Source organism: Salvelinus namaycush, chromosome 2 (genome assembly GCF_016432855.1).
Source record: "Salvelinus namaycush isolate Seneca chromosome 2, SaNama_1.0, whole genome shotgun sequence".
In the NCBI taxonomy this organism is placed as follows: Eukaryota; Metazoa; Chordata; class Actinopteri; order Salmoniformes; family Salmonidae; genus Salvelinus; species Salvelinus namaycush.
In genome coordinates, this window is record NC_052308.1 from 5,953,129 (window position 1) to 5,979,210 (window position 26,082).

The following is a 26,082-nucleotide window of genomic DNA, read 5'->3' on the forward strand; positions in this document are numbered from 1 at the left end:
CTAACAGTAGCTAGTAGCGTCAGTGCTCAGTGGGTAAGTCTGTCATTTACTGTTGAGAGGCTAACAGTAGCTAATAGCGTCAGCGCTCAGTGGGTAAGTCTGTAACGTATTGTTCATGGGGGGGTTTGGGAAGAGAGGGATGGAAACACAAGAGTTAGCTGTCAGAGTCTGAAGTAAATGTGAAGTCATTGGGGCAGAGGGATAAAGCGGCATTGTGGCTCTCTATGTCGTCTGTCCTGCAGCTGTGAGTGTTAAAACCTTCCGGACCTTTCTCTTCACCGCTGGATGTAAGCTACATCTGTACAACAGCTACTTGGATGTCACAAAATGAGTAGAACAGTCGTAACACTGTACTTGTCAAATATATGTAACTTCTTTGTAAATACATTGTTATAAGATAGAATTGAATAGAATGTAGTATAATATTGTGGCCAACAACAAGTTAATTTCAGTCATATTTCACCCGAGGATTTTATCAACCATGAGATTTTTTTTTCTCAATCAGAGCGGTCCATTCATAATGACTAGTCTTCTCAGGTCGGGTGGGTGAGAGACAGAGGGGAGGGAGGGGTTGAGAGATAGAGGGGAGGGAGGGGGTGAGAGACAGAGGGGAGGGAGGGAGGGGGTGAGAGACAGAGGGGAGGGAGGGAGGGGGTGAGAGACAGAGGGGAGGGAGGGAGGGAGGGGGTGAGAGACAGAGGGGAGGGAGGGAGGGGGTGAGAGACAGAGGGGAGGGAGGGAGGGGGTGAGAGACAGAGGGGAGGGAGGGAGGGGGTGAGAGACAGAGGGGAGGGAGGAAGGGGGTGAGAGACAGAGGGGAGGGAGGGAGGGGGTGAGAGACAGAGGGGAGGGAGGAAGGGGGTGAGAGACAGAGGGGAGGGAGGGAGGGGGTGAGAGACAGAGGGGAGGGAGGGAGGGGGTGAGAGACAGAGGGGAGGGAGGGAGGGGGTGAGAGACAGAGGGGAGGGACGGTGAGAGACAGAGGGGAGGGAGGGGGTGAGAGACAGAGGGGAGGGAGGGGGTGAGAGAGAGAGGGGAGGGACGGTGAGAGACAGAGGGGAGGGAGGGGGTGAGAGACAGAGGGGAGGGACGGTGAGAGAGAGGGGAGGGAAGGGGTGAGAGACAGAGGGGAGGGACGGTGAGAGATAGAGGGGAGGGAAGGGGTGAGAGAGACGCGAGAGGGAAGGTGACAGATCTGTTAAAGAGGAACCGGCCGCGTCAATGCGTCGTCTGTGTCCACCGATGGCCATTACCCATTGTCCTTTGTTTCTAATCTCATTATTATAGGCCTATTGCAATCTGAAAGGCATGTATGTGATTGTTTAGAAGGGACAATTTTAGCTAATTGTATTGTTATGGTCCAATGTCTATCCTATCCAATCATGGATGGTACATTGGCATGGAATAATAGTCTCTGTGCCAGAGGTTGCCCAAAATGTTTCTCGACGCAAATATGCAATTTATGCATTTGGAGATCCCGAGAGACTTCACCAGTTGCCCCGGAATCTGAACAGGTTGACTTAATTATCAGTCACATATTTTAGACCATTTTGTGTGCTATTCAAGTGGCGAGAGACAGAGGGAACACGATGTCCGAATCTCTTTCCACTCGTCTCCGCTGTGCGCTCCGCTGTGCGCTGCGTCTTTAACGGTTCCCCAACTCCTCCTTCAGTGACACGCCCTCCGGTCTGCATACTCCTTTTAGTTCGGTCTGCCTCTCAGAGCGGTGACTGGAAATGACACACGGGGAGGCGGTCGAAAGGCAAATGTCCAAAAAGAATGTGCTGTGGTTATGATTCACCTGGAAGCCACATTTTGATCAGATTTATAAAACTAGACAACATTTAGCCTATCGGGTTCTTTTCAGTAATGGGGACGCTAAAAGAACGCAGTATCAAATGGACTTCGTCGACGGTATTTGAATGAGTCCAGAATCATTTCTACTGGTCTGAAAGAAAATATCGTTCATGTGTTCAAGCCTGGTGGTGAATCCGTCTACCAGCCCTGGTGAGTTGCTGCTGTATCGTGGGACGACAGTGATTAGAGCGGACGGACGTGGTTCTATCCATATCCACACGAGTAGAAGTTTAGCGCCGTGATTACATTTTTTTTTGCCCGTGTGTTAGTGCAAAGAGGCGCATCTATATTTCCCTAATGAAAATTACTCTTTGGAACGGTTCCCGGGTCGTGACAGAGATTATGTCGAGTAAAAGTGTGGAATGGCTTCAAGAGGAACTTGAGTCCGGGCTCGGGGTGAGCTCGCTACTGCTGCTGGACTGCCGATCGCACGAGCTCTACGAATCATCACACATAGAGTCGGCCATCAATCTGGCGATTCCCGGTTTGATGCTGCGGAGACTGAAGAAGGGGAATCTACCGATCCGGTCCATCATCCCCAACAACGAGGATAAGGAGAAATTCGTGAAGCGGTGCAAGACGGACATGATTCTTCTCTACGACGAGGCCACTACGGACTGGCAGGAGACCGGGCTGGTGAGCTCTGTCCTCGGCTTACTGCTGCAGAAGCTCCGGGACGACGGTTGTAAGGCTTTTTACCTGGAAGGTGAGAAGTTAGCTTCTTTGGTCTTTAATTGTGATATTTCCGTATTCTATTCTACACTCTTGGGGAAAAAGGATGCAGTCTAGAACAGAATGATTTTTCGGCTATCCCAAAGGATACCCCTTTAGAGAATAATTTTGGTTCCAGATAAATCCTCTTTGAGTTCCACGTTGAAACCTTTCCAAATAGGGTTCTACATGGAACGAGAAAGGGTTCTCCTATGGGGACAGCCAAATAACCCTTTTTTTCCCCCTAAGAGTGTATATTATATTCTGTTCTAGACTACCTGTTAGCCTACGAATCCACTATAGCCCAAACTATATTCTATTCCTCAGCCTGGTCTCATACACAAGACGTAACATACTAAATTCAGTGTCTGGATTTAGTTTTCCTATGATATATTATGTTTAGTATGGTTACATAAGACAGGAGGTTGCTAAAGGCAAAAATATGAATGGAGGGTGGTTGGTCGGGCGGATAACACAAAACGTCTAGCAACCCGAAGGTTGTGTGTTCGAATCTCATCACATGTAATCTACTTTGCAACTTCTTAGCATGTCAGCTAACCTTTCTCCCCAACCCTAACCTTAACCCTTTAAGTTAACTCTAACCTTAACTCATCTGATCAAATAATTGAGTTTAGTGTGAAAATTAGCTTGCTAATAAAGTCAGACAGCTAATGCTAGCTAGCTAACGTTACAACATCAAATGAGCAAACATTAGTAACCTAACTCATTTGCTATAGTATTAACTGGTAAACGACTCCTTGCCGTTCCTCAGGTTATAACGTGTTAGCTGCTTACTAAACCCTGGCAATCTGTGTGAAATGTTAACTAGTTAACGAACTAACCACTATCTGTGAACTGATGTTTTCCCTCTACAGTATGTGGTTAAATTTCAGAATGAGAGAATTAGGTGGAAATGAGGCGTTGCTTGTTAAAGAAGTGGATTCAGGGATCAAGTGTAGCTGGAGCTGGGCCTGGTTTCAACTGGGCCTGGTTTAAACTGGGCCTGGTTTAAACTGGATGCCTCTATAGAGGTGAAAGGAACAAACAAGTGTAGCTGGGCCTGGTTTAAGCTGGGCCTGGTTTAAACTGGGCCTGGTTTAAGCTGGATGCCTCTATAGAGGTGAAAGGAACACCATACACTTTCCCTCTTTCTCACTTCTTCAGTACAGTGGATAAAAGTAGTATGCCAGGTGTACTCTCTGCTTGACAGAGATCAATTATGCCAACAAAGGGTATCCTGCTCTGCTGCTGGCACATTGTAGAACAGATGTCCACAGGCAGAAAGTGTACAATGTAATAACCTGCAGTGTAGCCCAAAGAGATTGCTTTTGTTGTGTTGAACTTGACAGTAACACATGTCTATGAGTAAGGGGGGGGGATTATAATTTGTTTTTACTCAGTGAATATTATTTTTGCACACACATAGCCTTGTGCATCGACGTCTACTATAGTGGCCACTATAATAGAACAACAATAGAATGCCTGTTTGTTTCATTATATTTCTACTTTAAGATGTTTTTCCCCCCCCCCAAGTGCAATATTTAGATGTGTGTGTGGTCACAAGCGTTCTGTTATAAAGGCTGTCATGGTAACAAGCGTTCTATTATAAAGGCTGTCGTGGTAACGAGCGTTCCGTTATAAAGGCTGTCGTGGTAACGAGCGTTCTGTTATAAAGGCTGTCGTGGTAACGAGCGTTCTGTTGTAAAGGCTGTCGTGGTAACAAGCATTCTGTTGTAAAGGCTGTCGTGGTAACGAGCATTCTGTTGTAAAGGCTGTCATGGTAACGAGCATTCTATTATAAAGGCTGTCGTGGTAACGAGCATTCTGTTGTAAAGGCTGTCGTGGTAACGAGCGTTCTATTATAAAGGCTGTCGTGGTAACGAGCGTTCTGTTATAAAGGCTGTCGTGGTAACGAGCGTTCTATTATAAAGGCTGTCGTGGTAACGAGCGTTCTATTATAAAGGCTGTCGTGGTAACGAGCATTCTGTTGTAAAGGCTGTCGTGGTAACAAGCGTTCTATTATAAAGGCTGTCGTGGTAACGAGCGTTCTGTTGTAAAGGCTGTCGTGGTAACGAGCATTCTGTTGTAAAGGCTGTCGTGGTAACGAGCATTCTATTATAAAGGCTGTCGTGGTAACGAGCATTCTGTTGTAAAGGCTGTCGTGGTAACGAGCGTTCTATTATAAAGGCTGTCGTGGTAACGAGCATTCTGTTGTAAAGGCTGTCGTGGTAACGAGCATTCTATTATAAAGGCTGTCGTGGTAACGAGCATTCTGTTGTAAAGGCTGTCGTGGTAACGAGCGTTCTATTATAAAGGCTGTCGTGGTAACGAGCGTTCTATTATAAAGGCTGTCGCGGTAACGAGCGTTCTATTATAAAGGCTGTCGTGGTAACGAGCGTTCTGTTATGCGGGCTGTCGTGGTAACGAGCGTTCTGTTATGCGGGCTGTCGTGGTAACGAGCGTTCTGTTATGCGGGCTGTCGTGGTAACGAGCGTTCTGTTATACAGGCTGTCATGGTAACGAGCGTTCTATTATAAAGCCGGTCGTGGTAACAAGCCTTCTATTATAAAGGCTGTCATGGTAACGAGCGTTCTATTATAAAGGCTGTCGTGGTAACGAGCGTTCTATTATAAAGGCTGTCGTGGTAACGAGCATTCTATTATAAAGGCTGTCGTGGTAACGAGCGTTCTGTTATAAAGGCTGTCGTGGTAACGAGCGTTCTGTTATAAAGGCTGTCGTGGTAACGAGCGTTCTATTATAAAGGCTGTCGTGGTAACGAGCGTTCTATTATAAAGGCTGTCGTGGTAACGAGCGTTCTATTATAAAGGCTGTCGTGGTAACGAGCATTCTGTTGTAAAGGCTGTCGTGGTAACGAGCATTCTGTTGTAAAGGCTGTCATGGTAACGAGCATTCTATTATAAAGGCTGTCGTGGTAACGAGCATTCTGTTGTAAAGGCTGTCGTGGTAACGAGCGTTCTATTATAAAGGCTGTCGTGGTAACGAGCGTTCTGTTATAAAGGCTGTCGTGGTAACGAGCGTTCTATTATAAAGGCTGTCGTGGTAACGAGCGTTCTATTATAAAGGCTGTCGTGGTAACGAGCATTCTGTTGTAAAGGCTGTCGTGGTAACAAGCGTTCTATTATAAAGGCTGTCGTGGTAACGAGCGTTCTGTTGTAAAGGCTGTCGTGGTAACGAGCATTCTGTTGTAAAGGCTGTCGTGGTAACGAGCATTCTATTATAAAGGCTGTCGTGGTAACGAGCATTCTGTTGTAAAGGCTGTCGTGGTAACGAGCGTTCTATTATAAAGGCTGTCGTGGTAACGAGCATTCTGTTGTAAAGGCTGTCGTGGTAACGAGCATTCTATTATAAAGGCTGTCGTGGTAACGAGCATTCTGTTGTAAAGGCTGTCGTGGTAACGAGCGTTCTATTATAAAGGCTGTCGTGGTAACGAGCGTTCTATTATAAAGGCTGTCGTGGTAACGAGCGTTCTATTATAAAGGCTGTCGTGGTAACGAGCGTTCGGTTATAAAGGCTGTCGTGGTAACAAGCGTTCTATTATAAAGGCTGTCATGGTAACGAGCGTTCTGTTATGCGGGCTGTCGTGGTAACGAGCGTTCTGTTATGCGGGCTGTCGTGGTAACGAGCGTTCTGTTATGCGGGCTGTCGTGGTAACGAGCATTCTGTTGTAAAGGCTGTCGTGGTAACGAGCGTTCTATTATAAAGGCTGTCGTGGTAACGAGCGTTCTATTATAAAGGCTGTCGTGGTAACGAGCATTCTATTATAAAGGCTGTCGTGGTAACGAGCGTTCTGTTATAAAGGCTGTCGCGGTAACAAGCGTTCTGTTATAAAGGCTGTCGTGGTGACGAGCGTTCTATTATAAAGGCTGTCGTGGTAACGAGCGTTCTATTATAAAGGCTGTCGTGGTAACAAGCGTTCTATTATAAAGGCTGTCGTGGTAACGAGCGTTCTATTATAAAGGCTGTCGTGGTAACGAGCGTTCTATTATAAAGGCTGTCGTGGTAACGAGCGTTCTATTATAAAGGCTGTCGTGGTAACGAGCGTTCTATTATAAAGGCTGTCGTGGTAACGAGCGTTCTGTTATAAAGGCTGTCGTGGTAACGAGCGTTCTGTTATAAAGGCTGTCGTGGTAACGAGCGTTCTGTTATAAAGGCTGTCGTGGTAACGAGCGTTCTGTTATAAAGGCTGTCGTGGTAACGAGCGTTCTATTGTAAAGGCTGTCGTGGTAACGAGCGTTCTATTGTAAAGGCTGTCGTGGTAACGAGCGTTCTATTGTAAAGGCTGTCGTGGTAACGAGCGTTCTATTGTAAAGGCTGTCGTGGTAACGAGCGTTCTATTATAAAGGCTGTCATGGTAACTGCAAGATTAGTGTATTGTTTTTTTCTCAGGTCTTGAGGGTCATTTGCAGTAAAGTCTAGGCAACAAATAACATTGGATTGCTTTCTTCACATTTTGTTTAGCTGTGAGTTTGGTTCAATGTAGGTTATATTCTTTGTTTTTTAATTAGTTAAAACCTGCATTTCCCCCCTAGCAGGGATTTGTTATTACATGTTTTGGGCCCTCACCAGTTGGCATCACTGTGTAACACCTAGGCTAGCTAACGTTAGCAACAACAAATTGGAATTCGCAACATATCATACGTTTGGCAAATCCGTAACATATTGTACGAGTTGCAATCCGTAACATACTGTATCATATGAATTGTAATTGGTAACATATCATACTAAATGGAGGGTTAGCGATTTTACATACAGAATAATACGAAATGCTGTGAGACTAGGTTGCAGCCATTCCTAAGAAGCGGTAGGTAGCCTAGTGGGTTAGAGCGTTCGAATCACCGAGCTGACGAGGTACAAAATCTGTCGTTCTGCCATTGAACCAGGCAGTTTACCCACTGTTCCTCGATAGGCCGTCATTGTAAATAAGAATGTGTTATTAACTGACTTGCCTAGTTAAATAAAGATACTATAGTTACCACTGGATTATAGCCCAAAGTTATATTGTAGTCAAGGCAACAGTATGATACTATGTATCTATTGGTTTCCCTTTCAACAAGTTACACTATTCTTTTCCATTCTAGTCTGTATCATATTAAAGTTGTAAAATAATTGTTTTCTGAATGTAAAAGTCAATGGAGGGCAGCCACGGTTCCTATGCCATAATATACCGTATTAGGATATAAAACATCACGTCAAAAAAATACTGCTCTTTATTTTCTCAAGCGCTTCAAGTTAAACCAATGATATTTTTTTCCGATTATTTTTTTTTGTCCCTTCATTGGAATCAATCAGTCGTGGGAATGATCAGTTCTTCTTCTATTGTCTAATAGTCGCTTATTTCTTACTCTGTCACAGTAGTAAAAATTACAATGGTTCAAAGCCCTTTAACTTTCGACTGTTAGACTAATCTAATCGAGTAAACATGTTATATTAATTATTTAAGTGTTTTGAAAGAATGTGGGAACGAACCAAATATGTTTTCAATTCATGTTCTAAAATGGTTCAGGAAAGTACTTTCGTTTCATAAATGCACAGGGCCTCGTCTCCCAGTTGGGATGTAGGTCTAACTTAAAGGATTCAGATGAGCCACACCCATTGCTGACAGGACTAACAAATCTAGCACACAGCCATGCAATCTCCATAGACAAACATTGGCAGTAGAATAGCCTTACTGAAGAGCTCAGTGACTTCCAACGTGGCACCGTCAAAGGATGCCACCATTCCAACACGTCAGCACGTAAAATTTCTGCCTTGCTAGAGCTTCCGCGGTCAACTGTAAGTGCTGTTATTGTGAAGTGGAAACTTCTAGGAGCAACAACGGCTCAACTACGAAGTGGTAGGCCACAGAAGCTCACCCCCGAGTGCTGAAGCGTGTAGCGCGTAAAAATTGTCTGTCCTCTGTTGCAGCACTCACTACTGAGTTCCAAACTGCTTCTGGAAGCAACGTCAGTAAACTAACTGTTTGTTGGGAGCTTAATGAAAGGGGTTTCCATGGCCGAGCAAGCCTCACACAAGCCTAAGATCACCATGGGCAATGCCAAGCGTCGGCTGCAGTGGTGTAAAGCACGGCACCATTGGACTCTGGAGCAGTAGAAACGCGTTCTTTGGAGTGATGAATCACGCTTCACCATCTGGCAGTCCGATGGACAAATCTGGGTTTGGTGGATGCCAGGAGAACACTACCTGCCCCAATGCATAGTGCCAACTGTAAAGTTTGGTGGAGGAGGAATAATTGTTTGGGGCTGTTTTTCATGGTTCGGGCTTAACACTATTGCATACAATGACATTGTAGACGATTCTGTGCTTCCAACTTGGTAGCAACAGTTTGGAGCCCTTACCTGTTTCAGCATGACAATGCCCCCGTGCACAAAGCAAGTTCCATGCAGAAGTGGTTTGTCGAGATCGGTGTGGAAGAACTTGACTGGCCTGCACAGAGTCCTGACTTCAACCCCATTGAACACATTTGGGTTGAATTGGAACGCCGACTGTGAGCCAGGCCTAATCGCCAAACATCAGTGCCCGACCTCACTAATTCTCTTGTGGCTGAATGGAAGCAAATCCCTGCAGCAATGTTCCAACATCTAGTGCAAAGCCTTCCCAGAAGACTGGAAGCTGGTATAGCAGTAAATGGGGACCAACTAAATAGTAATGCCCATGATTCGATCGGCAGGTGTCCACATACTTTTGGTTATGTACACAGTAGTAGTTCCAAATCTCGGCCCCGTTTCCCAGGGCGATGGAACTTAGGCTCATGGGTGTTTTTAACGATGCATCTTTCGTACGACGACCGAAGAAGTAACATGCGTTTTCTCAAAACACCGTGCAGAAAGATCATTCGCAAAACTGTATCGTTGAGGCACGTTTGTAATACTGATAGAACTGATAGAAAGACAGCTCTGATCTCGGATCAGTTTTCTCCATTTAAATCTTACCGTAACACTATAATTATTCCACAGTACTGACGACGGATCAGTTCCGAGAGCGATATTACCACGTATGACTGCAAATATTCAGGCGGCTTATTCTGATGCTTACCCTATAATAGGCTAAATTTAGGCTAAACTTCATAAACGATATTGAGACAAATTACAGACAGTAGCCTACAAGTAGCAATGTAGAACTCAATGGATTTGACATGCAATGTAATTCAATATGATTTCAATATATAACTGTATTTACGTGTTAATGCTTTCATCTCAGTTCTGTTCATTTGAAGCCTCCTTTTTATACGTCGCTTGTTTGGATCAATTGCAAAGACATGGGCAACTTTGAATTGGTATTCAACTTTGTTCTAAAGTTATGGCGGTCATAGCGGATAAACCGTGTGATTCTACGTTTAGCGGAGATGTTCTGTGTATTAAGTGACGCGAGGTGGGGGGGGGGGGGGGGAGCGTCTTTACGATGCATTTAGCTGATCTACAAGTGGTCTGACGCGGGCGTTAGATTACGAGCGTTTTCAAGAGTAACGTTAATAACCAGGCTTTTTGGGAAACAGCTCGGAGATTTTAACGATGCTCCTAAGAAGGTTCTAACGATGAACGTCACCATAATGTACTGAAAAGGGCAGGGGAGCAGGTCTCGAACCCTCGACCTTCGAGCCCGAGGTCCGGCGCGCTATCGACCGTGCCGCAAAAGCATGCTCAAGCGGCAGAGTCGATTTCCGCGCTTATAAACCCAGGGTCGTTACAATAAGATGCTTTTGGGGAAACCGGGCCCATATTCATTACTAATTGTTGTCTGAATAGAAAGATAGGCCTATGAGATGTAATGTCCTTTATGTTGAAGGAGTGTAAACATGGGATATGCAGTACTCCCATTCCCAAAACATCAGTGTTTGAGATGGGTCTATTATTGTGTTATAGGGTTTAACGTGCTAACGTATCAGTATACATGTATTTTACCATCATGTAGGAAGTAGGCCCATCTCCGTTTCCTGTCTAGCACATATAAATAGTATCTGGTTGTTTTGGAGTTTATTTCACCATTTTGAAGTGATATATGCTGTTCACACCTTTTGTTCAGTATTCTGGTAGATCTCTATTCATGCTGTCATTCATCACACAGAAACGATATTCCAATTTACACATCGGACAATACAGCTATAATCTATTCTAATTTATCTGTATTGTACTTACAGAATAGCTGGAATGACGTGTCACAGAACCTTTCTCATATTGTGATTCTGACCCATCTGTGTTCCTGTTGTTTCCAGCAGTTCTCTTCTGTTCTATTTGATTCTATTCTATTTGATTCTATTCTATTTGATTCTATTCTAAAACATCTCTGTTGTTCTTTCCAGCAGTTCTCTCCTGTTCTATTTGATTCTATTCTATTTGATTCTATTCTATTTGATTCTATTCTAAAACATCTCTGTTGTTCTTTCCAGCAGTTCTCTCCTGTTCTATTTGATTCTATTCTATTCTATTTGATTCTATTCTAAAACATCTCTGTTGTTCTTTCCAGCAGTTCTCTTCTGTTCTATTTGATTCTATTGTAAAACATCTCTGTTGTTGTTTCCAGCAGTTCTCTTCTGTTTTATTTGATTCTATTTGATTCTATTTGATTCTATTCTATATGATTCTATTTGGTTCTATTCTAAAACGTCTCCGTTTTTGTTTCCAGGTGGTTTCAACAAGTTCCAGACAGACTACCCAGAACACTGTGAGATCAACCTTGACTGTTCCTGCCCCAGCAGCTCCCCGCCGGCCTCTGTCCTGGGGCTGGGTGGGCTGAGGATCAGCTCGGACTGTTCTGATGGGGAGTCATCGGACAGAGAGCCGGGCAGCGCTACCGAGTCCGAGGGAAGCCCTCTCCCCAACAACCAGCCTGCCTTCCCGGTCCAGATCTTACCGTACCTCTACCTGGGCTGTGCCAAAGACTCCACCAACCTGGACATCCTGGGGAAGTATAATATTAAGTACATCCTGAACGTCACGCCCAACCTGCCCAACATGTTTGAACATCACGGAGACTTCAAGTACAAACAGATCCCCATTTCCGATCACTGGAGCCAAAACCTCTCGCAGTTTTTCCCAGAGGCCATTTCTTTCATTGGTGAGTTGTGGCACTAGCCTGCTCATTTGGATGTTGTTCAATCACAGATCAGTTGGAGTTCAAAGTCTTTTCATTCTTGTCTTGTGTTGTAATGTTCATTTGCGTAATGTTTCATGAACCCAGGTCATAGTTGATTCATTTGAAAACTGTTTCCTCAGCTCATCCCACCAACATTCAGGTTATATTTAACTATAAAACTAAATTAGGCATCGATAGATTCATTAAGTTGTTGGCTGAGTCAAACATGCTGTCTTATTGCTTAAAACATAGATTTTATAAGTACGATAACAAATGTTATAACTCAAAACATATATAGTATAGATGTATGAGTCAGCAACTTAAGATAACAGCTTCATCCTTCAAGAAACAACTCTGATTGATCTCATCTGAGCGGTTTGTGGTATTTCCTGCTACACGCCTCATTTCACACCATGAATGCTATGAGTCATGACTTGATCTGAGTCGCTCTAGCGTTGGAGGGATTACATCATCAAATCACAGAGTGGGCCTTTAATGAACTCATCAAAAGTTGGCCTACAGGTTTCTAGCACACTCATTATACAACAGAAGGGAATCTGTGAATGAAGGCCAGGTCAATTTGAGAACCACTGTGAATGAAGTAGGCCAGGTCATGTTGAGAACCATTGTGAATGAAGTAGGCCAGGTCATGTTGAGAACCATTGTGAATGAAGTAGGCCAGGTCATGTTGAGAACCACTGTGAATGAAGTAGGCCAGGTCATGTTGAGAACCACTGTGAATGAAGTAGGCCAGGTCATGTTGAGAACCACTGGGATGAAGTAGGCCAGGTCATGTTGAGAACCATTGGGATGAAGTAGGCCAGGTCATGTTGAGAACCACTGTGAATGAAGTAGGCCAGGTCATGTTGAGAACCACTGTGAATGAAGTAGGCCAGGTCATGTTGAGAACCATTGTGAATGAAGGCCAGGTCATGTTGAGAACCATTGTGAATGAAGTAGGCCAGGTCATGTTGAGAACCACTGTGAATGAAGTAGGCCAGGTCATGTTGAGAACCATTGGGATGAAGTAGGCCAGGTCATGTTGAGAACCACTGTGAATGAAGTAGGCCAGGCCAGGTCATGTTGAGAACCACTGTGAATGAAGTAGGCCAGGTCATGTTGAGAACCATTGTGAATGAAGGCCAGGTCATGTTGAGAACCATTGTGAATGAAGTAGGCCAGGTCATGTTGAGAACCATTGGGATGAAGTAGGCCAGGTCATGTTGAGAACCATTGTGAATGAAGTAGGCCAGGTCATGTTGAGAACCACTGTGAATGAAGTAGGCCAGGTCATGTTGAGAACCATTGGGATGAAGTAGGCCAGGTCATGTTGAGAACCATTGTGAATGAAGTAGGCCAGGTCATATTGAGAACCACTGTGAATGAAGTAGGCCAGGTCATGTTGAGAACCACTGTGAATGAAGTAGGCCAGGTCATGTTGAGAACCATTGTGAATGAAGTAGGCCAGGTCATGTTGAGAACCACTGTGGATGAAGTAGGCCAGGTCATGTTGAGAACCACTGTGAATGAAGTAGGCCAGGTCATGTTGAGAACCACTGTGAATGAAGTAGGCCAGGTCATGTTGAGAACCACTGTGGATGAAGTAGGCCAGGTCATCTTGACAACCACTGTGAAGGAAGTAGGCCAGGTCATCTTGAGAACCACTGTGAAGACTGAAGGATAGACTTACATGTTGACCACACCACCAACCATCACCCAAAATGTACACAAACATTATTCTATTTGATTTTTTTAAAATCACATGAAAATACATCTTATGGAACAGCAGGATTGTGAAGCAACACAAACATAGATACATGCATACAAACACACGATAACATACGGACTACACAGACATGGATTTTGTGTTATAAATATGTGGTAGTAGAGTAGAGGCCTGAGGGTACACACTGAATCTGTTAGGAATATATTTTAATGATTTAATGTGCCTTAATTTTGCTGGATCCCAGGAAGAGTAGCTGCTGCCTTGGCAGGAACTAATGGGGATCCATAATAAACCCCAGGAAGAGTAGCTGCTGCCTTGGCAGGAAATAATGGGGATCCATAATAAACCCCAGGAAGAGTAGCTGCTGCCTTGGCAGGAACTAATGGGGATCCATAATAAACCCCATGAAGAGTAGCTGCTGCCTTGGCAGGAACTAATGGGGATCCATAATAAACCCCAGGAAGAGTAGCTGCTGCCTTGGCAGGAACTAATGGGGATCCATAATAAACCCCAGGAAGAGTAGCTGCTGCCTTGGCAGGAACTAATGGGGATCCATAATAAACCCCAGGAAGAGTAGCTGCTGCCTTGGCAGGAACTAATGGGGATCCATAATAATCCCCAGGAAGAGTAGCTGCTGCCTTGGCAGGAACTAATGGGGATCCATAATAAACCCCAGGAAGAGTAGCTGCTGCCTTGGCAGGAACTAATGGGGATCCATAATAAACCCCAGGAAGAGTAGCTGCTGCCTTGGCAGGAACTAATGGGGATCCATAATAAACCCCAGGAAGAGTAGCTGCTGCCTTGGCAGGAACTAATGGGGATCCATAATAAACCCCAGGAAGAGTAGCTGCTGCCTTGGCAGGAACTAATGGGGATCATTAATAAACCCCAGGAAGAGTAGCTGCTGCCTTGGCAGGAACTAATGGGGATCCATAATAAACCCCAGGAAGAGTAGCTGCTGCCTTGGCAGGAACTAATGGGGATCCATAATAATCCCCAGGAAGAGTAGCTGCTGCCTTGGCAGGAACTAATGGGGATACATAATAAACCCCAGGAAGAGTAGCTGCTGCCTTGGCAGGAACTAATGGGGATCCATAATAAACCCCAGGAAGAGTAGCTGCTGCCTTGGCAGGAACTAATGGGGATCCATAATAAACCCCAGGAAGAGTAGCTGCTGCCTTGGCAGGAACTAATGGGGATCCATAATAAACCCCAGGAAGAGTAGCTGCTGCCTTGGCAGGAACTAATGGGGATCCATAATAAACCCCAGGAAGAGTAGCTGCTGCCTTGGCAGGAACTAATGGGGATCCATAGTAAACCTCAGGAAGAGTAGCTGCTGCCTTGGCAGGAACTAATGGGGATCCATAATAAACCTCAGGAAGAGTAGCTGCTGCCTTGGCAGGAACTAATGGGGATCCATAATAAACCCCAGGAAGAGTAGCTGCTGACTTGGTCTGCATGTTAGTTTGTAATGATTGATGGATAACTAGGGTGGTTTGGCTGATGTAATGAATGATGGATAACTAGGGTGGTTTGGCTGATGTAATGAATGATGGATAACTAGGGTGGTTTGGCTGATGTAATGAATGATGGATAACTAGGGTGGTTTGGCTGATGTAATGAATGATGGATAACTAGGGTGGTTTGGCTGATGTAATGAATGATGGATAACTAGGGTGGTTTGGCTGATGTAATGAATGAAGGGTGTCTAGGGTGGTGTGGCTGATTGGCACCCCGTTCGCTACTAAAGTAGTGCACTATATAGGGAATAGGGCTCTGGTCTATATTAGTGCATTATAAATAGGGAATAGGGCTCTGGTCTAAAGTAGTGCACTATATAGGGAATAGGGCTCTTGTATAAAGTAGTGCACTATATAGGGAATAGGGCTCTGATCTAAAGTAGTGCACTATATAGGGAATAGGGCTCTGGTCTAAAGTAGTGCACTATATAGGGAATAGGGCTCTGGTCTAAAGTAGTGCACTATATAGGGAATAGGGCTCTGGTCTAAAGTAGTGCACTATATAGGGAATAGGGCCCTGGTCTAAAGTAGAGTATTATATAGGGAATAGGGCTCTGGTCTAAAGTAGTGTACTATATAGGGAATAGGGCTCTGGTCTAAAGTAGTGTACTATATAGGGAATAGGGTTCCATTTGGGAGGCAGCCCTATGACAGCAGCAATCCTTTCAGAAAGTTTCTCTTGACTTATTCCCTCTGCACAACACAAACTCCCACGTCTACCAATCTGGACCCGTTTTCACCTTGGATCTGCAGTAGCAATAGAAAACCAAAAAAATCTGTTTTGACTGTTGCGAATCACACAACACAGAGTAGGACTCTGTCACGCCAGTTGAGTGACGACTATACACAAAGAATTATAACAGAGAGGTTTGTTTTATTATATTGACTTATTACTATTTCAGTATTTCAGACCAGACTATTTGTTGATAGTTTCAGTATTTCAGACCAGACTATTTAACGATTGTTTCAGTATTTCAGACCAGACTATTTGTTGATAGTTTCAGTATTTCAGACCAGACTATTTGACAATAATTTCAGTATTTCAGACCAGACTATTTTCCAATAGTTTCAGTATTTCAGACCCGACCATTTGTGATTAGTTTCAGTATGTAATTAATCAGCCTACTACTAGACAAATACCCAGGGTTTTCCCCTCATCAGCTTCATGGGAATGTGGAGTTTTGGTTTGGCTCTGGAATGTATCCTGGACCTTGTTTGTTTTGAGAAACACACTATGACATGTGAAAGGGTCGAGTCAGAGTTTGAGGGTCTTGGTCAATCGCTGGAATGTGAAAGGGTCGAGTCAGAGTTTGGGGGTCTTGGTCAATCGCTGGAATGTGAAAGGGTCGAGTCAGAGTTTGGGGGTCTTGGTCAATCGCTGGAATGTGAAAGGGTCGAGTCAGAGTTTGGGGGTCTTGGTCAATCGCTGGAATGTGAAAGGGTCGAGTCAGAGTTTGGGGGTCTTGGTCAATCGCTGGAATGTGTGGTAGCAGGGATTGCTGCTCCACTTTTAGGGAAATATGTAAAGCTACTGTAGGGTCTGTTAGTTAGTTAGTTAGTTAGTTAGGGCCTGTTAGTTAGTTAGTTAGGGCCTGTTAGTTAGTTAGTTACTTTGGGCCTGTTAGTTAGTTAGTTAGTTAGTTAGGGCCTGTTAGTTAGTTAGTTAGTTAGTTAGTTAGGGCCTGTTAGTTAGTTAGTTAGGGCCTGTTAGTTAGTTAGTTAGGGCCTGTTAGTTAGTTAGTTAGTTAGTTAGGGCCTGTTAGTTAGTTAGTTAGGGCCTGTTAGTTAGTTAGTTAGTTAGTTAGGGCCTGTTAGTTAGTTAGTTAGTTAGTTAGTTAGGGCCTGTTAGTTAGTTAGTTAGGGCCTGTTAGTTAGTTAGTTAGGGCCTGTTAGTTAGTTAGTTAGGGCCTGTTAGTTAGTTAGTTACTTTGGGCCTGTTAGTTAGTTAATGCATGTTAGTTAGTTTGGGCCTGTTAGTTAGTTAGTTAATGCCTGTTAGTTAGTTTGGGTCTGTTAGTTAGTTTGGGCCTGTTAGTTAGTTAGTTAATGCCTGTTAGTTAGTTTGGGCCTGTTAGTTAGTCAATGCCTGTTAGTTAGTTTGGGCCTGTTAGTTAGTCAATGCCTGTTAGTTAGTCAATGCCTGTTAGTTAGTCAATGCCTGTTAGTTAGTTTGGGCCTGTTAGTTAGTCAATGCCTGTTAGTTAGTCAATGCCTGTTAGTTAGTCAATGCCTGTTAGTTAGTTTGGGCCTGTTAGTTAGTTTGGGCCTGTTAGTTAGTCAATGCCTGTTAGTTAGTTTGGGCCTGTTAGTTAGTCAATGCCTGTTAGTTAGTTTGGGCCTGTTAGTTAGTCAATGCCTGTTAGTTAGTTTGGGCCTGTTAGTTAGTCAATGCCTGTTAGTTAGTTTGGGCCTGTTAGTTAGTTAATGCCTGTTAGTTAGTCAATGCCTGTTAGTTAGTCAATGCCTGTTAGTTAGTCAATGCCTGTTAGTTAGTTTGGGCCTGTTAGTTAGTTAATGCCTGTTAGTTAATTAATGCCTGTTAGTTAGTTGATGCCTGTTAGTTAGTTTGGGCCTGTTAGTTAGTTTGGGCCTGTTAGTTAGTTTGGGCCTGTTAGTTAGTTAATGGCTGTTAGTTAGTTTGGGCCTGTTAGTTAGTTAATGGCTGTTAGTTAGTTTGGGCCTGTTAGTTAGTTTGGGCCTGTTAGTTAGTTTGGGCCTGTTAGTTAGTTAATGCCTGTTAGTTAGTTTGGGCCTGTTAGTTAGTTAATGGGAGGGAGGGAGGGATGCAGAGAGAGAGAGAGAGGGAGGGGAAGGAGGCAGAGAGAGGGAGGGAGGGAGGGAGGGAGGGAGGGAGGGAGGGAGGGAGGGAGGGAGGGAGGGAGGGAGGGAGGGAGGGAGGAGTAGGGGTTGGGAGAGAGTGGGACTGACTTACTTTGCGGTATCCTTTGAAGCACTAATGGCTTGATAGTGCAGAGTGTTGCACCAGATAAAACCTAGGAACATCATCTAGGTTGTGAATAATAGATAATCTCTATCAATGACTATGTCCCAAATGACACCTTGTACCCTGTATAGTGCACTACTTTTTAAAATGGGCCCTGGTCAAAATTTGTATACACATTTTTTATATGGGCCTGGTGTCTTGAGATGTTGCTTCAATATATCCACATAATTTTCCTCCATCATTAAGCCGTCTATTTTGTGAAGTGCACCAGTCCCTCCTGCAGCAAAGCACCCACACAACATGATGCTGCCACCCCCGTGCTTCACGGTTGGGATGGTGTTCTTCGGCTTGCAAGCCCCCCCTTTTTCATACAAACATAACGATGGTCATTATGGCCAAACAGTTATATTTTTGTCTCATCAGACCAGAGGACATTTCTCCAGAAAGTACGATCTTTGTCCCCATGTGCAGTTGCAAACCGCAGTCTGGCTTTTTTATGGTGGTTTTGGAGCAGTGGCTTCGTCCTTGCTGAGAGGCCTTTCAAGTTATGTCGATATAGGACTTGTTTTACTGTGGATATAGATACTTTTGTACCTGTTTCCTCCAGCATCTTCACAAGGTCCTTTGCTGTTGTTCTGGGATTGATTTGCACTTTTTGCACCAAAGTACGTTCATCTCTAGGAGACAGAACGCGTCTCCTTCCTGAGCGGTACGACGGCTGCGTGGTCCCATGGTGTTTATACTTGCGTACTATTGTTTGTACAGATGAACGTGGTACCTTCAGGCGTTTGGAAATTGCTCCCAAGGATGAACCAGACTTGTGGATATCTACAAGTTTTTTTTCTGAGGTCTTGGCTGATTTCTTTTGATTTTCCCATGATGTCAAGCAAAGAGGCACTGAGTTTGAAGGTAGGCCTTGAAATACATCCACAGGTACACCTCCAATTGACTCAAATTATGTCAATTAGCCTATCAGAAGCTTCTAAAGCCATGACATCATATTCTGGAATGTTGCAAGCTGTTTAAAGGCACAGTCAACTTAGTGGATGTAAACTTCTGACCCACTGGAATTGTGATACAGTGAATTATAAGTGAAATAATCTGTCTGTAAACAATTGTTGGAAAAATTACTTGTGTCATGCACAAAGTAGATGTCCTAACCGACTTGCCAAAACTATAGTTTGTTAACAAGAAATTTGTGGAGTGGTTGGAAACGAGTTTTAATGACTCCAACCTGAATGTATGTAAACTTCCGACTTCAACTGTAGTTCTGAATATAGGTCATTTAGTTCTGAACGTGGGTCATTTAGTTCTGAACGTGGGTCATTTAGTTCTGAACGTGGGTCATTTAGTTCTGAACGTGGGTCATTTAGTTCTGAACGTGGGTCATTTAGTTCTGGATATAGGTCATTTAGTTCTGAACGTGGGTCATTTAGTTCTGGATATAGGTCATTTAGTTCTGAACGTGGGTCATTTAGTTCTGAACGTGGGTCATTTAGTTCTGAACGTGGGTCATTTAGTTCTGAACGTGGGTCATTTAGTTCTGAACGTGGGTCATTTAGTTCTGAACGTGGGTCATTTAGTTCTGGATATAGGTCATTTAGTTCTGAACGTGGGTCATTTAGTTCTGAAAATGGGTCATTTAGTTCTGAACGTGGGTCATTTAGTTCTGAACGTGGGTCATTTAGTTCTGAACGTGGGTCATTTAGTTCTGAACGTGGGTCATTTAGTTCTGAACGTGGGTCATTTAGTTCTGAACGTGGGTCATTTAGTTCTGGATATAGGTCATTTAGTTCTGAACGTGGGTCATTTAGTTCTGAACGTGGGTCATTTAGTTCTGAACGTGGGTCATTTAGTTCTGAACGTGGGTCATTTAGTTCTGGATATAGGTCATTTAGTTCTGAACGTGGGTCATTTAGTTCTGAACGTGGGTCATTTAGTTCTGAACGTGGGTCATTTAGTTCTGGATATAGGTCATTTAGTTCTGAACGTGGGTCATTTAGTTCTGAACGTGGGTCATTTAGTTCTGAGCGTGGGTCATTTAGTTCTGAACGTGGGTCATTTAGTTCTGGATATAGGTCATTTAGTTCTGAACGTGGGTCATTTAGTTCTGAACGTGGGTCATTTAGTTCTGAACGTGGGTCATTTAGTTCTGGATATAGGTCATTTAGTTCTGAACGTGGGTCATTTAGTTCTGAACGTGGGTCATTTAGTTCTGAGCGTGGGTCATTTAGTTCTGAACGTGGGTCATTTAGTTCTGGATATAGGTCATTTAGTTCTGAACGTGGGTCATTTAGTTCTGAACGTGGGTCATTTAGTTCTGAACGTGGGTCATTTAGTTCTGAACGTGGGTCATTTAGTTCTGAACGTGGGTCATTTAGTTCTGAACGTGGGTCATTTAGTTCTGAACGTGGGTCATTTAGTTCTGAACGTGGGTCATTTATTTCTGAACGTGGGTCATTTAGTTCCACCCTTTGACTTTTTCCACATGTTGTTATGTTACAGCCTGAATTTAAAATCGATCAAATAGAGATTTTGTGTCACTGGTCTACACACCTCATAATGACAAAGTGGAATAATTGTTTTTCGAAATCTTTACAAATAAATAAAACATGAAAAGCTGAAATGTCTTGAGTCAATAAGTATTCGACCCCTTTGTGGCTAGTAAAACTTCCAGTGTTTAACATGAGTTTTGAATGACTACCTCATCTCTCTACCCCACACATACAATGATCTGTAAGGTCCTTCAGTTGAGAAGTGGATTTCAAACACCTATTCAACCACAAAGGCCAGGGAGGTTTTCCAATTCCTTGCCAAGAAGGGCACCTACAGTGGCTGGCGAAAGTATTCATCCCCCTTGGCATTTTCCTATTTTGTTGCCTTACAACCTGGAATTAAAATAGATTTTTGGGGGGGTTTGTATCAGTTGATTTATGCAACATGCCTACCACTTTGAAGATGCAAAATATTTGTTATTGTGAAACAAACAAGAAATAAGACAAAAACTGAACTTGAACGTTCATAACTATTCACCCACCAAAGTCAATACTTTGTCGAGCCACCTTTCGCAGCAATTACAGCTGCAAGTCTCTTGGGGTATGTCTCTATAAGCTTGGCACATCTAGCCACTGGGATTTTTGCCCATTTTTCAAGGCAAATCTGCTCCAGCTATTTTTAAGTCATACCACAGATTCTCAATTGGATTGAGGTCTGGGCTTTGACTAGGCCATTCCAATCCATTTAAATGTTTCCCCTTAAACCACTCAAGTGTTGCTTTAGCAGTATGTTAAAGGTCATTGTCCTGCTGGAAGGTGAATCTCCATCCCAGTCTCTAATCTCTGGAAAACGGAAACAGGTTTCCTTCAAGAATTTCCCTGTATTTAGCACCATCCATCATTCCTTCATTTCTGACCAGTTTCCCAGTCTCTGACGATGAGAGATGTTGGGTTTGCGCCAGACATAGCATTTTTCTTGATGGCCAAAAAGCTACATTTTAGTCTCATCTGACCAGAGTACCTTCTTCCATCTGTTTGGGGAGTCTCCCACATGCATTTTGGCGAACACCAAATGTGTTTGCCTATTGTTTTCTTTAGGCAATGGCTTTTTTTCTGGCCACTCTTCCATAAAGCCCAGCTCTGCGGAGTGTACGGCTTAAAGTGGTCCTATGGACAGATACTCCAATCTCTGCTGTGGAGCTTTGTAGCTCCTTCAGTTTTATCTTTGGTCTCTTTGTTGCCTCTCTGATTAATGCCTTCCTTGCCTGGTCCTTGAGTTTTGGTGGGCGGCCCTCTCTTGGCAGGTTTGTTGTGGTGCCATATTCTTTCCATTTTTTATTAATGTATTTAATGGTGCTCCGTGGGATGTTAAACGTTTAGGATATTTTTTTATAACCCAACCCTGATCTGTACTTCTCCACAACTTTGTCCTTGACCTGTTTGGCGAGCTCCTTGATCTTGATAGTGCCGCTTGCTTAGTGGTGTTGCAGAATCTGGGGCCTTTCAGAACATGTGTGTATATATACTCAGATCATGTGACACTTAGATTGCACACAGGTGGACTTTATTTAACTAATTATGTGACTTCTGAAGGTAATTGGTTGCACCAGATCTTATTTAGGGGCTTCATAGCAAAGGGGGTGAATACATATGCACACACCACTTTTCCATTTTAAAGAAATCTTTGAAACAAGTTATTTTTTTCATTTCACTTCACCAATTTTGACTATTGTGTGTATGTCTATTACATGAAATCCAAATAAAAATCCATATAAATTACAGGGTGTAATGCAACCAAGGGGGATGAATACTTTTGCAAGGCACTGTATTGGTGGATAGGTAAACAGAACAGACATTGAATATCCCTTTGAGCATAGTGAAGTTATTAATTACACTTTGGATGGTGTATCAATACAACCAGTCACTACAAAGATACAGGAGTCCTTCCAAACTCAGTTGCAGGAGAGGTTCCAGAGTTTAATGGCTGTGACAGGAGAAAACTGAGGATGGATCAACAACATGGTAGTTACTCCACAATATTAGCCTAAATGACAGAGTGAAAAGAAGGAAACCTTTACAGAATACAAATATTCCAAAACATGCATCCTGTTTGCAACAAGGCACAAAAGTAATACTGCAAAACAATGTGGCAAAGCAATTAACCTTTTGTCCTGAGGACAAAGTGTTATGTTTGAGGCAAATCCAATACAACAAATTACTGAGTAACACTCTCCATATTTTAAAGCATAGTGGTGGCTGCATCATGTTATGGGTATGCTTGTAATCGTTAAGGACTGGAGAGTTTTTCAGGATAAAAAAGAAATGGAATGGAGCAAGGCACAGGCAAAATCCTAGAGGAAAACCTGGTTCAGTCTGCTTTCAACCTGACACTGGGAGATGAATTCACTTTTCAGCAGGACAATAACCTAAAACGTTGGTGTAGCTGTTCTCTCATTATAAACTCCAGAGAGGTGGAGTTGGTGTAGCTGTTCCCTCATTATAAACTCCAGAGAGGTGGAGTTGGTGTAGCTGTTCCCTCATTATAAACTCCAGAGAGGTGGAGTTGGTGTAGCTGTTCCCTCATTATAAACTCCAGAGAGGTGGAGTTGGTGTAGCTGTTCCCTCATTATAAACTCCAGAGAGGTGGAGTTGGTGTAGCTGTTCCCTCATTATAAACTCCAGAGAGGTGGAGTTGGTGTAGCTGTTCCCTCATTATAAACTCCTGAGAGGTGGAGTTGGTGTAGCTGTTCCCTCATTATAAACTCCAGAGAGGTGGAGTTGGTGGAGCTGTTCTCTCATTATAAACTCCTGAAACCAGAGAGGTGGAGTTGGTGGAGCTGTTCCCTCATTATAAACTCCAGAGAGGTGGAGTTGGTGTAGCTGTTCCCTCATTATAAACTCCAGAGAGGTGGAGTTGGTGTAGCTGTTCCCTCATTATAAACTCCAGAGAGGTGGAGTTGGTGGAGCTGTTCCCTCATTATAAACTCCAGAGAGGTGGAGTTGGTGGAGCTGTTCCCTCATTATAAACTCCAGAGAGGTGGAGTTGGTGTAGCTGTTCCCTCATTATAAACTCCAGAGAGGTGGAGTTGGTGTAGCTGTTCCCTCATTATAAACTCCAGAGAGGTGGAGTTGGTGTAGCTGTTCCCTCATTATAAACTCCAGAGAGGTGGAGTTGGTGGAGCTGTTCCCTCATTATAAACTCCAGAGAGGTGGAGTTGGTGTAGCTGTTCCCTCATTATAAACTCCAGAGAGGTGGAGTTGGTGTAGCTGTTCCCTCATTATAAACTCCAGAGAGGTGGAGTTGGTGTAGCTGTTCCCTCATTATAAACTCCAGAGACCAGAGAGGTGGAGTTGGTGTTCCCTTTAAATATTTCTGACCACTCAAAGGCTTCACACAAGTTCAATAAAGTAAGTAAAACTAATTTGTGTTGCATTAAAAAAAAACACCTCAAACTGATCTTTACCTTCTCTCTTCCAGATGAAGCTCGCTCCACAAAGTGTGGTGTCCTGGTGCACTGCCTGGCGGGGATCAGTCGCTCGGTAACGGTAACCGTGGCCTACCTGATGCAGAAGCTCAACCTGTCGCTCAACGACGCGTACGACTTTGTGAAACGCAAGAAGTCCAACATCTCGCCCAACTTCAACTTCATGGGTCAGCTTCTGGACTTTGAGAGAACGTTGGGGCTCAGTAGCCCATGTGACAACCACACCTCCACCAATGACCAGCTGTTCTTCACCACGCCAACCAATCATAACGTGTTCCAGCTCGACACGCTGGAATCTACATGAAAGCCGGGGGAGGGGCGAGACTTGAGCGGCCAACTTGGATGTGAATGTTTATCTTCTGATCGTCAGAGGCTGGCTGGCTTTGACAGCGGATAGTCTGGGATGGTGGATGGACATGGGAAGAGGACAGGGGCAGAACAGACGCCAAATAGAAGTCTGTCTGGCTTGTTGAATCATTCTCAGAGAGGAAGAGGAGGAAGTCTGTTTGGCTTGTTTAATCATTGGTCTCTCAGAGAGGAAGAGGAGGAAGTCTGTTCTGCTGGTTCATCTCCACAGCGGTCTGGGAAGCGCCTTATCTTGTCATCTTTTTGACCAGCCTGTTATTTTATGTCTAAGGAAGGAAGTCCTAGATGTAGACTGATTCATACAGAACAGAACCGTACAGAGAATCATACAAAGATGGGTAACACAGATAGATGGATCTGCCTGCAGTTGATTCATTGATTGATTGTCGTCCTCTTGGACAAGCTCCTCATCAACAACGTTTTGATGATGCTGATGATGATGATGGTGCCAATGTGTTGGAGGGTCCTGGATTCACCCGTATGGAGCTGGTCTCCCTCTATTGAATGTTGGTCAAATTTTTTAACAAACTTAAGTTATTATTAAAACGAAACACAAGTCTGTTCAAGTGATGCTAATAGCAATGTAATTACAAGTACGTATTATCAGTATGAATGTATGTATGTATGTATGCATTTGTATATTTGAATATATTTACACACAAATGCATGTATGTCTACTGCTATACTCTTACCTGTACAAAAACACACTAACAGCTGAAGGAGATAGTATAACTAAAGAGAAAACAGATCAACAGAAAATAACTTTTTGATAATATTCTGGTTGTTTTTGTAATTTCTTTTCTATGTTTGTAAAGATGACCTAATGCAGTTTGCACAGTGGTGAAGCCTATCGTTTCTTGGCACTTGAGAGAGCAAGAGAGACATTGAGAGAGAGAGACATTGAGAGAGAGAGAGAGACATTGAGAGAGAGAGACATTGAGAGAGAGAGACATTGAGAGAGAGAGACATTGAGAGAGAGAGAGAGACATTGAGAGAGAGAGACATTGAGAGAGAGAGAGAGACATTGAGAGAGAGAGAGAGACATTGAGAGAGAGAGAGAGACATTGAGAGAGAGAGACACACAGAGAGAGAGAGAGAGAGAGATACATAGAGAGAGCGAGAGAGAGACATAGAGAGAGCGAGATTCAGAGAGGAACATTCAGAGATTGAGGGACATTCAGAGATTGAGAGAAGAAGAGAGGGACATTCAGAGATTGAGAGAAGAAGAGAGGGACATTCAGAGATTGAGCTGGGTGAAGCACTTAATTTAAAGCTTATTGATCCTTAATTGTATATGAAAGATAGCATGCATCCCAAATGTCCCCCCTACTTCCTACATCAGGGACATTCAACTCTGACCCTACGAGGTCCGTAGCCTGCTCGTTTTTTATCTGATAACGAATTGCACACCTGGTGTCCCAGGACTAAATCATTCCCTGATTAGAGGGGAAACAATGAAGAAATGCAGTGGAACTGGCTTCCAGAGTTGAGTTGGAGAGCCCTACGTAGTGCACTACGGAGGGAATAGGGTTCCATAGGGCTCTGGTCTAAAGTAGTGTACTACGGAGGGAATAGGGTGCCATAGGGCTCTGGTCTAAAGTAGTGCACTACGGAGGGAATAGGGTTCCATAGGGCTCTGGTCTAAAGTAGTGCACTACGGAGGGAGTAGGGTTCCATAGGGCTCTGGTCTAAAGTAGTGCACTACGGAGGGAGTAGGGTTCCATAGGGCTCTGGTCTAAAGTAGTGTACTATGGAGGGAATAGGGTTCCATAGGGCTCTGGTCTAAAGTAGTGCACTACGGAGGGAATAGGGTTCCATAGGGCTCTGGTCTAAAGTAGTGCACTACGGAGGGAGTAGGGTTCCATAGGGCTCTGGTCTAAAGTAGTGC

General features: G+C 43.8%; 1 protein-coding gene across 1 annotated transcript; it reads left to right on the plus strand.

Moving 5' to 3' along the window:
• The first annotated feature begins 1,736 nt into the window (after positions 1 to 1,736).
• Positions 1,737 to 25,034, plus strand: LOC120058246 (dual specificity protein phosphatase 7-like). The gene is made up of 3 exons (XM_039006770.1): positions 1,737 to 2,563; positions 11,209 to 11,640; positions 23,822 to 25,034. Exons 1-3 carry the CDS (start codon positions 2,155 to 2,157, stop codon positions 24,130 to 24,132), a joined length of 1,152 nt encoding a protein of 383 aa, XP_038862698.1. The 5' UTR covers positions 1,737 to 2,154; the 3' UTR covers positions 24,133 to 25,034.
• Positions 25,035 to 26,082: the final 1,048 nt, after the last annotated feature.

What these genes read in the sequence shown, in the direction of transcription:
- LOC120058246 (XM_039006770.1), top strand. Translation starts at nt 2,155, where the DNA reads ATGAAAATTACTCTTTGGAACGGTTCCCGGGTCGTGACAGAGATTATG. An exon ending in TAAGGCTTTTTACCTGGAAG is followed by an intron (nt 2,564 to 11,208) that starts GTGAGAAGTTAG and finishes TTTTGTTTCCAG; the next exon opens with GTGGTTTCAACAAGTTCCAG. An exon ending in AGAGGCCATTTCTTTCATTG is followed by an intron (nt 11,641 to 23,821) that starts GTGAGTTGTGGC and finishes TCTCTCTTCCAG; the next exon opens with ATGAAGCTCGCTCCACAAAG.